The 14,176-nt window shown below is 31.6% G+C and overlaps 1 protein-coding gene across 2 annotated transcripts; it reads right to left on the bottom strand.

The window, feature by feature from the left end:
• Positions 1 to 202: 202 nt before the first annotated feature.
• On the bottom strand, positions 203 to 3,105 carry LOC127788680 (xylan glycosyltransferase MUCI21-like). Of its 2 annotated transcripts, none has more exons than XM_052317245.1 (3): positions 2,670 to 3,105; positions 2,466 to 2,543; positions 203 to 1,740 (listed from the first exon to the last, which is right to left on the bottom strand). In XM_052317245.1, exons 1-3 carry the CDS (start codon positions 2,929 to 2,931, stop codon positions 401 to 403), a joined length of 1,680 nt encoding a protein of 559 aa, XP_052173205.1. In that variant the 5' UTR covers positions 2,932 to 3,105; the 3' UTR covers positions 203 to 400. The 2 variants fall into 2 exon arrangements, with proteins under 2 accessions (XP_052173205.1, XP_052173206.1); XM_052317246.1 differs by having other exon boundaries at positions 2,466 to 2,565; positions 2,670 to 2,943.
• Positions 3,106 to 14,176: the final 11,071 nt, after the last annotated feature.

The following is a 14,176-nucleotide window of genomic DNA, read 5'->3' as shown; positions in this document are numbered from 1 at the left end:
AACCCATTGATCATTTCCTAGATATCAAACTCAGAAAACCAGACAATATGCCCATAAAATCTCATCATAGGCTTTAATCCCACCAGACAAAGTCGGGTACATAAATTCTAACTCTCTAATTCGTATTGCCATTTAACATGAACTCTACACATTTCCCGGGGCAAACAAAACAAATGTAAAAAAACAAAAAACAAACATCATGGGTACTGAAGATTTCTCTTTTATTTCATGGAAGCTGCCGAAGAACTTGGAATGGGAATTATCTACAATACATACAGTGGTGGCCAAAGGGTGAAAGAAAAGTAGAAGAATGTGGAATCTACAGTAGATAGATGTATAGAGAGGAAGCTGGGAATCTACAGAACACGAAAAAGGATCATAAATTTGAATGTTGATGATGTTACTGGGATTGAAGAAGCTGCAAGTGCTGGTTCTTCTTCTTGGCAACTGAGTACTCGTGGGCTCGAACTAGCCGCTTTCGAAACCTTGCAAGATTCAGCCTCACGTTTTGGTGATCAAGATAGATCTTCTTGGTGAATTCCCAGCCTTTACGGCACACACTGCTGGGGTCAGTAAGAACAGGGTCACTCTTATCATACTCCTCATACAGTGAGCTCTCTCTAGCAAGGATTTTGTACCCAGTGTACCTCAGACCAAGCTTGGCTGCAGGTTCGCCGTAATAAGCCTCTGCAGCCCATTCTGTTCCAAGGGGTATCACTTGGATAAAGACAGAGCCCGGTTTCAGAAAAAGAAAATGAGTCATGGCTGCACCATGGACACCAACCATAACATCACTGGAGTTAAGTGCCCTGTAGATCTTAGCCAATTCAGACGTTTTATCAGGCATCAGCACTTGCACTTGGTACCCAATTTCTTCAGCCATCTTCACCAGCAAGTCTTGATTTGTTATTGCTCTATTACTGGACCCATTTCGGGACAAGATGGCCAATTTTGGTTTCTCCAATCCCTGCAGCTCTTCTCTTGTTTCAACCTGGTTCTGATCAGATGATGGAGGTAAAGAGAACAACTTTTCTTTCAACTTCAGCTGGGCTTCTCTTTCCTCATCCTGAATCAAGCCCCTAATTCTAGGCCAGTAAGCTCGGTCAAGGAGGTCGCGAAAATCGCGAATGGTCTTACCCCCTTCCATCAATGAAGGATCAACAGTGAGCTCATCATGAATTCTCAGACCAACGATGGCTTCTGGGAAGCAATGAGTTCTATTGTCTCCACTGAAATCTATTGGAGCATAATCCGACAGGAGGGAAAGGATGTCACCATACTTTGTTAACCACCAACTATGATACTCAAGAATAACAAACACAACCTTCTTGTTCAAATGTTGAGAAGTAATGTAGAGAGGCAAAAGCCCATCGTTGAATTCGTGATAAACATTACCAGTATAGCCCCCAGTCGAAAAGAACACTGCAGGGACATCATGCTGGACATCACACCCGCGTAGGGTAGCCGAGCTTTCCCTCTTTGAGATTAGGTCTAATTCACCAATGGTATCCATAACACTTGCCTCCCATTTCCTGGTATAAGGCTTAAGCTTTTCGTGTTGAAGTTCCTCCTCTTCATCGACCTCGCCATCTTCATCTAATCCCGGGACATAATCAATCAAGCCCTTGATGTTTCGGGAAGTATAGAGGTATACAGATGAGGAAGGAGAGTGTGTTCTCACATCCCCTTTCATGATACATAGGTCTGACCGGATGCTGCTCCGGTCACAACATATTGTTCCTGCATGGAAAAGAAAATACTTTTTGAGTTTGAGCTTTAGACTGGGACTCCACTAGAAGATTGTTTCAATTTGATTGTTCATTTCAGTATGTGTCCCACTAGAAGATTGTTTCAATTTGATTGTTCATTTCAGTATGTAAAACACTAAATTGTGTTTGGAAACAGAAGGAAGATGAAATTGTTTATGATTCTAACAACATTTGTTTTCCATTCCTTTGCTTGTTCTTCCAAAAACCTAGCTCTAAAATCCAAACACAGCCTAACATAGGAGGAGAGAAAAATAACTTGAACCCATATATACATCCATTCATCATGTTTGTGAAAAATGGCAATTTTCATACACATGATATGCCACATCCCCACATGCTACAACATAATCAATCCAAAGAACAGAAAAGAAGGTAAAAATCAAAATCATGGATGGAACTGTGAAGCAACTAAAATCTTTTGTTTGGAGATTTAAATCAATGCAAAGAGACCACAAACAATCCTAAGAAATCAGAACTCAAAATCCTAATGGTAAGAAAAGAAAATTAAAAAAATCAAAATCCTAGAGAAAAAAAATGAAAACCAAAGTTTACATCCTACAGAACTAATTATCTAGAAAATCAAAACCAAAGAACTAAAAAGAACAAACTTGGAATTTTCTTTCCATCTCAGTTACTAAAGAGCAAACCCTGTCAAAAAGAAGAGGAGGAGGAAGAAGAAGAAGGAGAAGAACAAACCATTGGGGATTGAAGAACAGAGGGAAGCGTTGACATCCATCTGAGCAACAAGGCTTCCATCTTCATGCCCAAAAGAATCTGCAGAACCCAGAAGAGGAAACTGATCAGGAAAGAGGAAAATAATGAGAAATGGAAATATTATATATATATATATATAGAGAGAGAGAGAGAGAGAGAGAGAGAGAGATGAAAGGAGGTTCTTACACAAGACAGCGAACTCAGGGGGAAAGGAGAGAAAATGAGGAGCGAATAACAAGGTGCAGCAGAGAAGAGAAAAGAAGAGGAAGGGGAGAAGCTTGGGCCTAGTCGCTCTCTTGCTATTAACATTATTGATTCCACAGCTCCCACAGACTATTGAATCAAGAAGACCACTTTGAGATTCCATTTCCTCATATTCTTCTTCCCCAACCAGCACGAGCTCCACACCCTTTCTCAGAGGATGATGATACCTCTGGTAGTGCACCATCTCTTTCTCAGATAAGAACAGAAGAACAGAGAGAGATTTTAGATGAAGCGTGAACAAAGCAGAGGGGCAAGGAGGGCTATATGAACATAGGAGAGGGAATGAAGCAACTGGGTATTTTCCTGAGAGAGAGAGAGAGAGAGAGTTTTAGGGGGAGAAGGAATCAAAGAGGAGCTGTCAATGGAGGAGGCTATAGTATAGACGGCGTGAATTAAGCAAAGGTGATACATTCACCCAATCAAAATCGTTGCGTCCAAGTAATAAAAATATATATATACAAACACCACCACTTTAATAGTATTTATTTATTTATATATTCAGTTTGTATCCTCCATTACATATATTCTGATAAATTAATCATATTTTTTCACGAAAAGTGTTCATAATCCTAGAAGATTACTTTTATACTATTACTATTAATTAATATAAATAGTAACAATTTGACCACCGCGTCGCGGCAGCGGCGGAATTTCAAACCAGTTGGCTGCTGCCTTGTGTTTGGCTGGCCATACGCCTTTCCTGCACATGTTCCCATTTCCCACTCCTAACATGAGCGAGAGAGAGAGATAGTAAACAGATTTCGATGTCTCCCAAACATGTCTTAAGCCATTTATAAGATTCATTTAATTAAAATTTATTATAAATATTTTTTACCGTGAATAATTTTGTGTAGAGTATATTTTAATTAAGGGTAACGCTAAGTCTTAGTTAGGGGTATGCAAATAGTCGAAATTCACTAATTCATAAAATTAAATTGAATAGTAAAATCAAACTAAAAAAATCAAATTAACCAATAATAAAAAAAAATCGAACCTAAATCATATAAATCAAACGAAATCGATTAAACCGAATAAACGCCAAAAAATTAAAATAAGCCAAAGTAACCGATAAAAATCATACAAAATCAAAGAAAATAACGTCTTTATGATATACTTATTATCAACCAATAAGGTATTTTTGTAACTGAAAATAAGATGTAGTTGTTATGTTAATTATGAATAGTGGTGTGTCATTGACAAAATCTCATTAAAATATCAAAAAGTTCAAAATAACAATCCAAGCTAAAAATGTAAATTTTTCCTTAGTCGGGAGATTCCAAATAAAGCAAAAACAAGATATCTATAAATATATAAGCTCTCATTCTAAAAGAGTTAAGTATTTAGTATCTATTTTAACTATTTGAATATTTATGTGAAAATTGTTTTGTATTTTTTGATTATTCTCTTTCTTACATATTCTAAACGACTTAACGATGATGTTTTTAATTAATAAATTTATTATTATGTTCAAGCAAAACAATACTGAATATTGAATGTACTAATAAAATATAAAAAAACAAAGTAAATTTGGGAACATAATGGATTTTTTCAAATTTTAATCTTTTAATTAAATAATATTTTGTAAATAATTGTGACGCCACGTGAGCACCAAATAATCTGGAGAGTGAGAGAGAGAGACACGCGCCGTTGCAAGGACATGTTTGGATTCGGGGTTGGCATGCAGCCTTTTTGTACTTATTTAAGAAGCATCCATTTAAATCCCTTTCATATTGAACCAAACGTTTACTATTGTTCCAGGCGGGCAATTTGAGAGAAGGGCGGTGGGGCCCATACACCACTCCCTTATTAGTTCCCCTCAAGCAACAAATCAGCTCTGTATTATAGATATATATTATTATATATTTACTATAGATATCTTCAAAAGTTATGTAATTATCCTATATTTAATATATATTATTTAAATATCTGATAATATGTTATTAAAATTAAATAAATTATTATCATTTGAACACAATAATTTATTTATTTATCGATATCATCGTCATCAAATTATTTAAACTTTATAAGAAAGAAAACAATCAAAGAACGCAAAACGAGATCTGCACAAAGACTCTAATATTTAACTTATATATTAAATTTTATTAAAAATTTAAATATAATATTAAAATCAGTATCAAAATAATACTTAATTCGAAACGATGGTTAATTTATTATAGAAAGGCACGTGACTTTACAATAAATATTTTCGATATTTTGAAATTCACTATAATTAATATTTTTATAGATAACATTTATCATTTTTACAAAACTCTCGAAATAATTTTTGAATGTTAAAATTATCATGTTTATACTTTATTGGGGACTTAAAAAAAAAATTAAATGACAAGTTTCGAAATATTATAATCTCCCGAAACTTATTATAGTCTCTAAAAGACCGTAATGTCTCCTCATCCTTTCGGTCTCTAGGAGATATTTAGTCATGTCAAAAGAAAATTAATAAAAACTCCAAAAGAAAGCGTGGATTGATTGGAATAAGCTTTTAACAAAAAGACATATTTCATGTTTGAAATTATTGACCAATCAGAGGCAATGATCCCCACGCAAAGATAATAAACTCTTTATCTTTAGAGTAGCTTGAAAGGCTTAAACTTTACCTTTTATTAAATTACAAGACAAAAGACCAAACAAGGATTTACATAATATCAAATTAACCATTTTTAAGCCATAAGACCCTAATAGCTAAATACACTCAGAAATTTGATTAGGGGTAAGGGAGAATAAAAGTTCGGTTTACTCAAATTAATCGAATCAAATCGATTAAATTTGTTTATTTAATTTGATTTTTTTCTTACGTCAGTTTAATTCAATTATTTTTTCTTAGACGTTTGGTTTTCAATTTTCGCTTTAATTTTTTGGTTAGAAAAATCCAACTAACTAAATGGATTGAATTTTAAAATGATTTTATTTTGATATTTATAAAATAACGTCATTTTCTATCAATTTTGTGTGTTTTTTATTGGTTACTTCGATTTTATTTTTATTTTTTTCAATTTTTTTTGTCTTTATTTGATTTTATTGGTTTTATTTTATTTATAAGATTTGAATTCTATTTTTTCGGTTATCAATTAGTTCGATTTTTAGAGTTAATTAATTAGTTCAATTTAGTTTTGCTTCTCAATTTGCACACCCCTAATTCTCGAGCATAAATCCACGATCTCATATTTATCCGCATGAGAAACGGATCAGAAAATAAAAGTTTTAATTATTATAAGTGTGATAAAATTATTATTTTTGTGTGTGAATTCTATAAATAACAAAGTTTGAATTTGTCAAGCAATTAAGACTAAGGGCGCCTTTGATAGTCCAAATTTTCCAAGGAAAATGTATTTTTTTTCACCCATTTTTTAACTTTTGCATTGTTTGATAACATTTTTTTTCTAGAGAACTCATTTTCCTATTAATGGTCACGTGATGCCATTTTCTTTCAAATTAAGGAAATCAAATTTATTGAGGGGAGGAGATGAAATTTTATTGGCAATTGAAAAATGGAGGGCGGCCGCTGGGACGAGCAGGCCAGGCTAAGGGGTTTAGTTTTTTTTTTTTTGGGGGGGGGGGAAATGGTTATTTAATAAATATAAATATATGTATAAAAAGTGAATATGTCAAAAATTTAATAATTAATAAATATAAATATATAAAAAGTGAATATGTCAAAAATTATATATAAATTAATTCATTCAGAAAACAAAAAAAAAATAATTTTGTAGTTTCATTTTTTGAGAAAATAATTTAATTAATTTAAAATACATTATTATTTTAATTTTTTATAATATTTACTATTTCTTAATACATTTTCATCATTGAATTCCATGAAAAATAATACCTTTCAAACACGAAATACCAGGAAAATAATCAAATTCTATGAAAAATATTACCAATCAAACACTAAAAGATAGAAAATAACATCATTTTCCAGGTAAAAAATTATACCAATCAAACAGCTTAAATTTTCAATTTTCAGGAATTCATTTTCCCTAAAATTCAATTCCCTGGAATTCATTTTCTTTCCACTCAAATTCCACCCTTGCAATCACACGCACCCTAATTCTAAAAATGTTGCCAAGCTTAGTAAAACCTAACTTGTATTTGCTTACTTGGTCCATTTTGAATTAAGCAAGTAATTAAAGAAACATAATTAATGCAATTAGTATAATACTTAAAAAGTTTTTTAAGTCAATCATTTTAAATTTTGATTACATTAACATTTTATTTTATTATTAATTAAGATTCTAAATGAACGAAGCTGCTCATGAATCGCTCGATTTAGTATTTGTCCAAACTCGTTTATTTATTTAATTAAATAAATTGAGTTTAAATTTTAAATTCAATAAGTAAATGAACCAAGCTTGAGTTTGACACTCGATTCAAACTCGTGAATAAACTTATTTAAGTACTCGACTAAATATTTGTTTATAAGTTTGTTCGGGTCTTCTTTCAAAGTAATTTTCCTTTTACAATTGATTTTTTTTGTCACGTGATCTAAATTATTTAAATTCAAATTTAAATATATGTTAAATACATTAATTTTATAGGCTTTTTACTAACAAGTATCTTAAAATGCTCATTAAGGTATATTTAATGTATTATTTTGTATTTTTTATTAATTAATAATAAATATTTTAATATTAAAATAAATAAATATTAAATATATTTTAACAAATGTCTTGTCAATGTTGGTGGCAAAAAACTCGAGAATAACGCAAATAATTCATTACACATGTTTGAAAATTTGATTACCATAAAGTCATAGATCGAGATTATCTTTATACGATTATCAATAATTTAAGTTTATTATAGGGGTCGTTTTAACCCATAAATCACGTGTCCATTTACCTGGATTGAACGCGTGTTGGAACGTTGAGTATAGAGTGGTCCTGATAGAATATCGTGTGTTAATTGAGTAACTTTCAAATTTCCATGCTATAGAAAGGGGAAAAAAAAGGGGTGGCAAAACCGTAATTTTATATATTGGGTGTAAAATGGGAATAATGAGGAAAGTTTGCCTCAGCTGGCCTCTGTTTCCAATAATGTGGATGGATCTTAAATCACAACGCGTATGTCTTGCGCGTGTATAATTTTCTCTGTCTAAAACGTTTGTTGCACATATATTCACTTAGAAAACACTACTTTGCCCGAGGAAGTTACCAGTGAGCTTACCAAATGGGGTTAAAAAGACCTAAATACCCTCTTTAGCCTTCGCCTCTCTCTTCTCTCTCTTCTCCCATAGTCACACACAGAACCCTCACGTCCCTCTTTTCTCCCTTTTCCCATGGTCGCACAATCGTCGACCATCACGTCTCGTCCCCTCGCCACCAGTATCATCGCGGCGAAGCGACGAGGCGAGGCGCAGCGATTGCGGTCGCTTGGCCATGGGAGAAATGAGAGATGAGGGATGTGAGGGCTCTGTGCGCAGCCATGGGAGAAAGAAGAGATAAGAGAGGTGAAATTGTGCAGTGGCATCTTTGCAAATTTGCATTGGGGGCGAGGGTATTTTAGTTTTTTTGACCCTATTATGTAAATTTCTTGGTGAGATTTTCTGGTCTTGTAGTAGAACTCTATTCACTTTTATCTTGTCTGACGATTCTAGAGACGTCACAAAACAGGGATGTGTAAACAGTTGAACTGACCAGAATTTATTAATTGATTAAATTGAATTAAGGAGTAAAATTGAATTAAAGAGTAAAAATAAATTAAATTGATCAATTAATTTAAAAATTTGAACTAATCAATAATCAAAAAATTCAAAATCAAACCATATAAGTTGGATCAAACCGATTAAATTGAAAAAAATATAAAAATAAATTGAAGAAAACTAAAATAATTGATAAAAAAAACAAACAAGATCAAAGAAAACGATGTTATTTTATAAATATCAAAACAATATTATTTTAAAATTTAATCGATTCGATTCTTCCAATAAAAAAAAACTCAAAACTAAATTTTTTAAAAAAATTAACTAAATCGAATCGATGCAAGAAAAAAACTGAACAGACAAGTTCAATTAGTTATGGTAAACCAAACCAGAACCGACTTAAGAGGTTAGGGGGCACTAGCTTATCATTAATTTAGAGGCCCCCAACCCTTTAATAAAAAATTAAAAATTTATTAATTTTGTTTTAATCATAAAATTAAAATAATTATTTATTAACCTCAAAAAGTTGAGGTCCTAGGCACATGCCTCACAGTCGGTCTTGAATCAAACTTTTAGTCTCTCCTATCTTAGACAACCTACAATACACCATATTTGGAGACCGATTCAAATGAATTCATCTAAATTGTCGATAAAAAAGATCGAGACTAAACCAATTACAACTCCAATTTAACAAATCTTAGTGGTGCCATTCTCAACTTGTAAATTGTTAATAAATATAAGACTTGGACTTGAGACGTGCCTTCCCCAAGTATTAATAACAAAGAAAGAAGTAGCCTCCCCCAGACGTTATGAAGTCTGATTTGATTTATAATTAAATACAAAAGTATTAAATATTTAATAATTAAAATATAAAACCTTAATTTTTTTGATACGTTCAAGATCAAACGTTATGTTATAAAAATTAATATGAAGGTTGGAAGCATGGGACGATACGAAGTGTCATGTCATACGATGAAGTCGAGATTTACTATTCCTTTAGTTGTTCATCTAATAAAAATCAATCATTCTTCTAACATAAGTTAAGTCGTTGGGTTATGATAAGCTGAGATTCGCACCAATAGATTGTAAATTCGATTTCTTGTATTACGCAATGAGACAAAATCTTCACCTGTAATTTATCTTTTTTGTTGAAATTCAAAAAAATTGTGCAAAAATGATAATTTTAATAAAAATTAGTCATATCACTCAAATAATATATATTATTAATAGTAATTATTTTAGAAATTTATAAAATTAAACAACAAAATTAAAAAATAATATATATGGTTAAAAAATAATTGTTTTTTAATAGTATATATTATTTAAATAATATAATTAATTTTTGTTGGACGAACAAGTAGGCAGGACATTAGATCTAGGCTCGATCTGATGATGAATGGAACATTAGATGAACAGAATCGGAGCACGTGGCGTGGAACATGACACGCACGTGCTGCTTGTACAGCCTTAAAGTTGCATGCATGAGCATGACTAGACCTTGCCATCCACATGACGCGCCCCCACTAAAGATACCATCTTTATAATAATGGTGTATATAAAGCACACTTGACACTACGTGTATTTACTCGCTCGTATAAAAATTAAAAAAAATATTATTCTTATATCATTATGTATATTTTAGGTTATACAATGGTATAAGAATATCTAAAATATTCCTGAGCCTTAAATGAGGCACAATGAGGTGCAGAGTATTTTAGACATTCTTACACTATTATGTAGCCTAAAATATACACAATGGTGTAAGAGTAACATGACTCAAAAATTAATGTGACAAAATATTACTCATTCGATGTATAGGTGGGCCCTCATGCACGAGTACTCCTAAAAATGCTTAACTTTCATCTTTATAATCATAGTTAGTTTAAGAGTTGATATGGCCTTAGGGGATAGCCAATAGCGACGCAATCGACCGTAACTTTCTTTCTTTATGTCTCCCGTTGTCTTATGCAAGAACCTAGTAATATCATCTCTGTCTGATCAGTAACAGTGCATTTGTCGTCTCTTGCTCCTGGTCTCATTCTTTTCGTCGGCCTCTACAGTCTTTTTCCTCCAGCATTTCTTTGACTCTTTGGCATATTTTTTTTATGTCTATCGTCCTTCTCCAAGTGTGCTATTTTTTTGGACCCCTCTCTTTTTGAAGGAAAAATACTATTGGTATACTTTTGTGTACACTTTGAGCTACACAAAAGTGTACCAATGACAAAAAAATCCCTCATGAGACGCATGAAGATGAGGAGTATTTTGATTATAATACCCGTTTATGTACTTCAAGATGTACAAAAGTGATGTACAAATAGTATGATTCTTTTTGAAGACCTTAGATATAGGCCTTCAATTGACACTACTTATAATTTTAGATAGAGATAACATGAGCCCTAAATTCTTGAGGTGAACCAAATAAAGACAACGTTGGTCTCAAATTATTTAGAGATGATGAAAGGAGTTAAGATACTTAGAGTTGCCTTTAATACTTATATGCTCAATTATTGAAGGTTAATAAAGAGTTTATCTCACTAGATATTGATAAATGCTAGGCTTAGATAATTGGAACAAAAATTCATGAATTAGATGTCCATACTTAATCTCCAAAATTGAATGGGATGAAAAGACATGTGTCGTCTCTTTATTGTTTATCAATATAAACACGGGAGACTAATTAATCTTCAAAAATAACTTAATAATTATTTTTAAACATTTTTTCTTCAAAATAATATGTCATACAAGATGCAACTATATTGATATACATGAATATATATATATATATGAATTAATATATACGGTGTCACTTCATTAATTAAAAAATATAACATTTAGTTTCTGATATATAAAATATTAAAATTTGATATCTCAATTATTAAAAATTAAAAATTATTATTTTAAATCATTACGTAAAATAATATTAGCGCATGTATAAAAATATTAATTGTTATAAGCGACACAGCACGTAAATAATTAATTGATAGTATTTGAATAATTTAATTTTTAATATACAAATATATTAAAAAATATGTGCACATGTGTGCAAAGTCTGACTTTCCTCTGGAGTTTCTGACTGGTGAAGTCCCAATCCGCTCTCAGAATTGGACCGTTAGAAGATGTACGTTAAGATATATACGTATATATATACATACACAGACAGAAAAGTGCGGCTTGACCCATACAATACTATAAAAAGGGTAAGATGGGAAATCCAAACAGCCACTTGTAAGACCAGTCTTCTTATCTTGCGGATCGCGTTATTTATATAAAAGGATTCATATAATTTTTTACAGACGTGATATATCGTGATATTTTGATATCAAAATATCGTGATATATCATAATTTGTTCATTTTTTTTTCTCTCTCGCCTCTCTTCCTGCCCGCTCTCACCATTGCCTCGCCTCTTATCGTCGTTGTACCCTCACCATCTCGCTGTCTCTCGTTACCTTTCCTTTATGTCTTGCCACTTTGTCTCTGCTGCAACCTCTAATAACCGGCGACCACCCAAACCAACTGAGGTGTAACGGGCGGCAGCTGTCGACAAGCGACGAGGGCGAGAGAGATACAAATGAGAAAGAGTCTTCTGGATCATTTATCAGATGAGTAATTTGGTTATTTCATTATTTTGTAAGTTTTCTGTACACCCTCTTCTGTACAAATAGTTTTATCCTATATTGGGAAAGGTTTTAATTACTGCGTGTATGAACGCGACAATTTTCATAAGTGATACGCTTCTAGTTGGCAGTATTTGAATAACTTGATTGGTTTATTGTGTTCTTTTAACAATTAAAAAATATGATATTCGACCTCTAATATATAAAACATCAAAATTTTATATTTTAATTATTAAAAATTATTTTTTAAAATATTTACCTGAGATACAAAAAATGATATAAATAAGAGAATCATTGATGTTACAATATATAAATGAATGTTACAACTATTTTTTTTGAAAATAATAAATTTTTACTACTTTATTTTTTTAAAGTATTTTTCATGCAATAAAAAAATATTAACCTACACCGAAGAATTCAAGAAATTCATGAACACAACAAGTATCGAATTTGAAAAATGTTAAATGCACTTCCAAACCGTCTTCTATTGTAAAATCATATGTAAAATGATTTGGTTAAGGCGGTTTCAAAAATGCCTTTTTAACTAAATTATCAATGCCGATTTAGTTATCTTTTAAATTGTAACTAAAACATTACATATTTTAAATCATTCAAACTATAACTTGAACGGTTTGAAAAATATAAGAAACATAGTCAGTGAAGTTCAATAATTAATACAATCCAATAAAATTAAAACAATCTCATAAATATTAAAAATAAAAAAACTCATAAAGTTAAAAATTAAAAGAATATATTCATGCATCAAACACACTTTAGGTTAAAAATCCAAATTAAAACATTGTTTAGGTTTTATAGTTTTTTGGTAAATTCGACAATAATGGAACACTTGGAATATTCAATTCATTTACTGAGCAAGTAAGTTCTTACGAAATCTTCCCTATTTGCCTTCAATTACATCTAAAAATAACTCGTAAACTCTATTATGACAATCTCTCATTGGTTGTTCACGAATTCTATTATCAAGAAGCGTATCCACCGATTCTTGTATCAATTTCTCTTAGGACAAATGAATTTTTATTTAATTAAACCAATTGGCCAGTGGGTGACAATACAATTTGGTCTAACCTATTAGCTCCCAATTTTACCACAATGGGCCTGGGCTCAACCATTTAGCAAATTCAAGTTGGACTTTTAGGCCCCAGGCCTTTACTTAAAAGCTTGGGTTGTTAATAATGAAATCATGAAATGAGCCCTTGGGCCTTTGGGCTTCAGTTTAATAAAAAATAAATGTGCTAATAAACCAAAGTTGGGTCTGGCCCATTACCCAACTTTGGGCCCAAGAGTTTTATTTCAAATATAGGACCAAAATCATATTTAATTAAATAATTTTCATAATTATATCCCAAAATTAAAAATAATAATAACAACAATAATAATAAATTAATAGTAAAACAACCCCTACCCTAAACCAATTAGGGTTCGTGCCCAACCTTTTCTTGCACCACCAATCGGGCAACAACTCGAAAAATTTGCGTGAGAGGCCAACTAATCATTTATTTCTCAGTAATCAAACACTCTTATAATATAATCATACGTAATCTGATATAATTTAAACCACATTTCTAATGTTTATCTCATAAATTAATTTGTAATAACAAATTGACTCTGTAGATAATAGTGAGAAATTTGGAGGCCATAGTTTGAAAAGTTTACGATAAGTGTTGAAAATTTCAAAAGTTCGAGATGCTTTGTAAATTCTATGAGTTTGGAATGTTTGAAAATGATTTCAAATTGTGTTAAAATACTATGAAGTTATAACAACTATGATGAGATAGAGAATAGTAAATAAAGTGCAACACAAAATCAATAATACTAGAAAAAAGGTTGCAACAAATATTGAAGGCAAGAGATCCCATAGCAAAAATAAAGGCGAAGAATGATGAAAAATAGCAAATTTTGTTAATAATCAATCTTATGTTTCATAAGCATGAGAACTCTAATACAATGTTATAAGAAATATGTGACGGCCCGCCTCCCGAAACCTCCTTAACATAAAGAATATGTGAGAGGATCATCAATAGAATGATATAAAACAATAATACAAGTCAAAACACACACTAAACTCAATAGGATAGAAACCATGGCCTAATTTCTCACAGCTAGCAGATGAGTTCTTATACTACCGTGTGCCATACTCTAT

This window comes from Diospyros lotus, chromosome 13, assembly GCF_014633365.1.
Source record: "Diospyros lotus cultivar Yz01 chromosome 13, ASM1463336v1, whole genome shotgun sequence".
Taxonomy (NCBI): domain Eukaryota; kingdom Viridiplantae; phylum Streptophyta; class Magnoliopsida; order Ericales; family Ebenaceae; genus Diospyros; species Diospyros lotus.
This window is presented reverse-complemented; position numbering and strand designations above follow the sequence as displayed.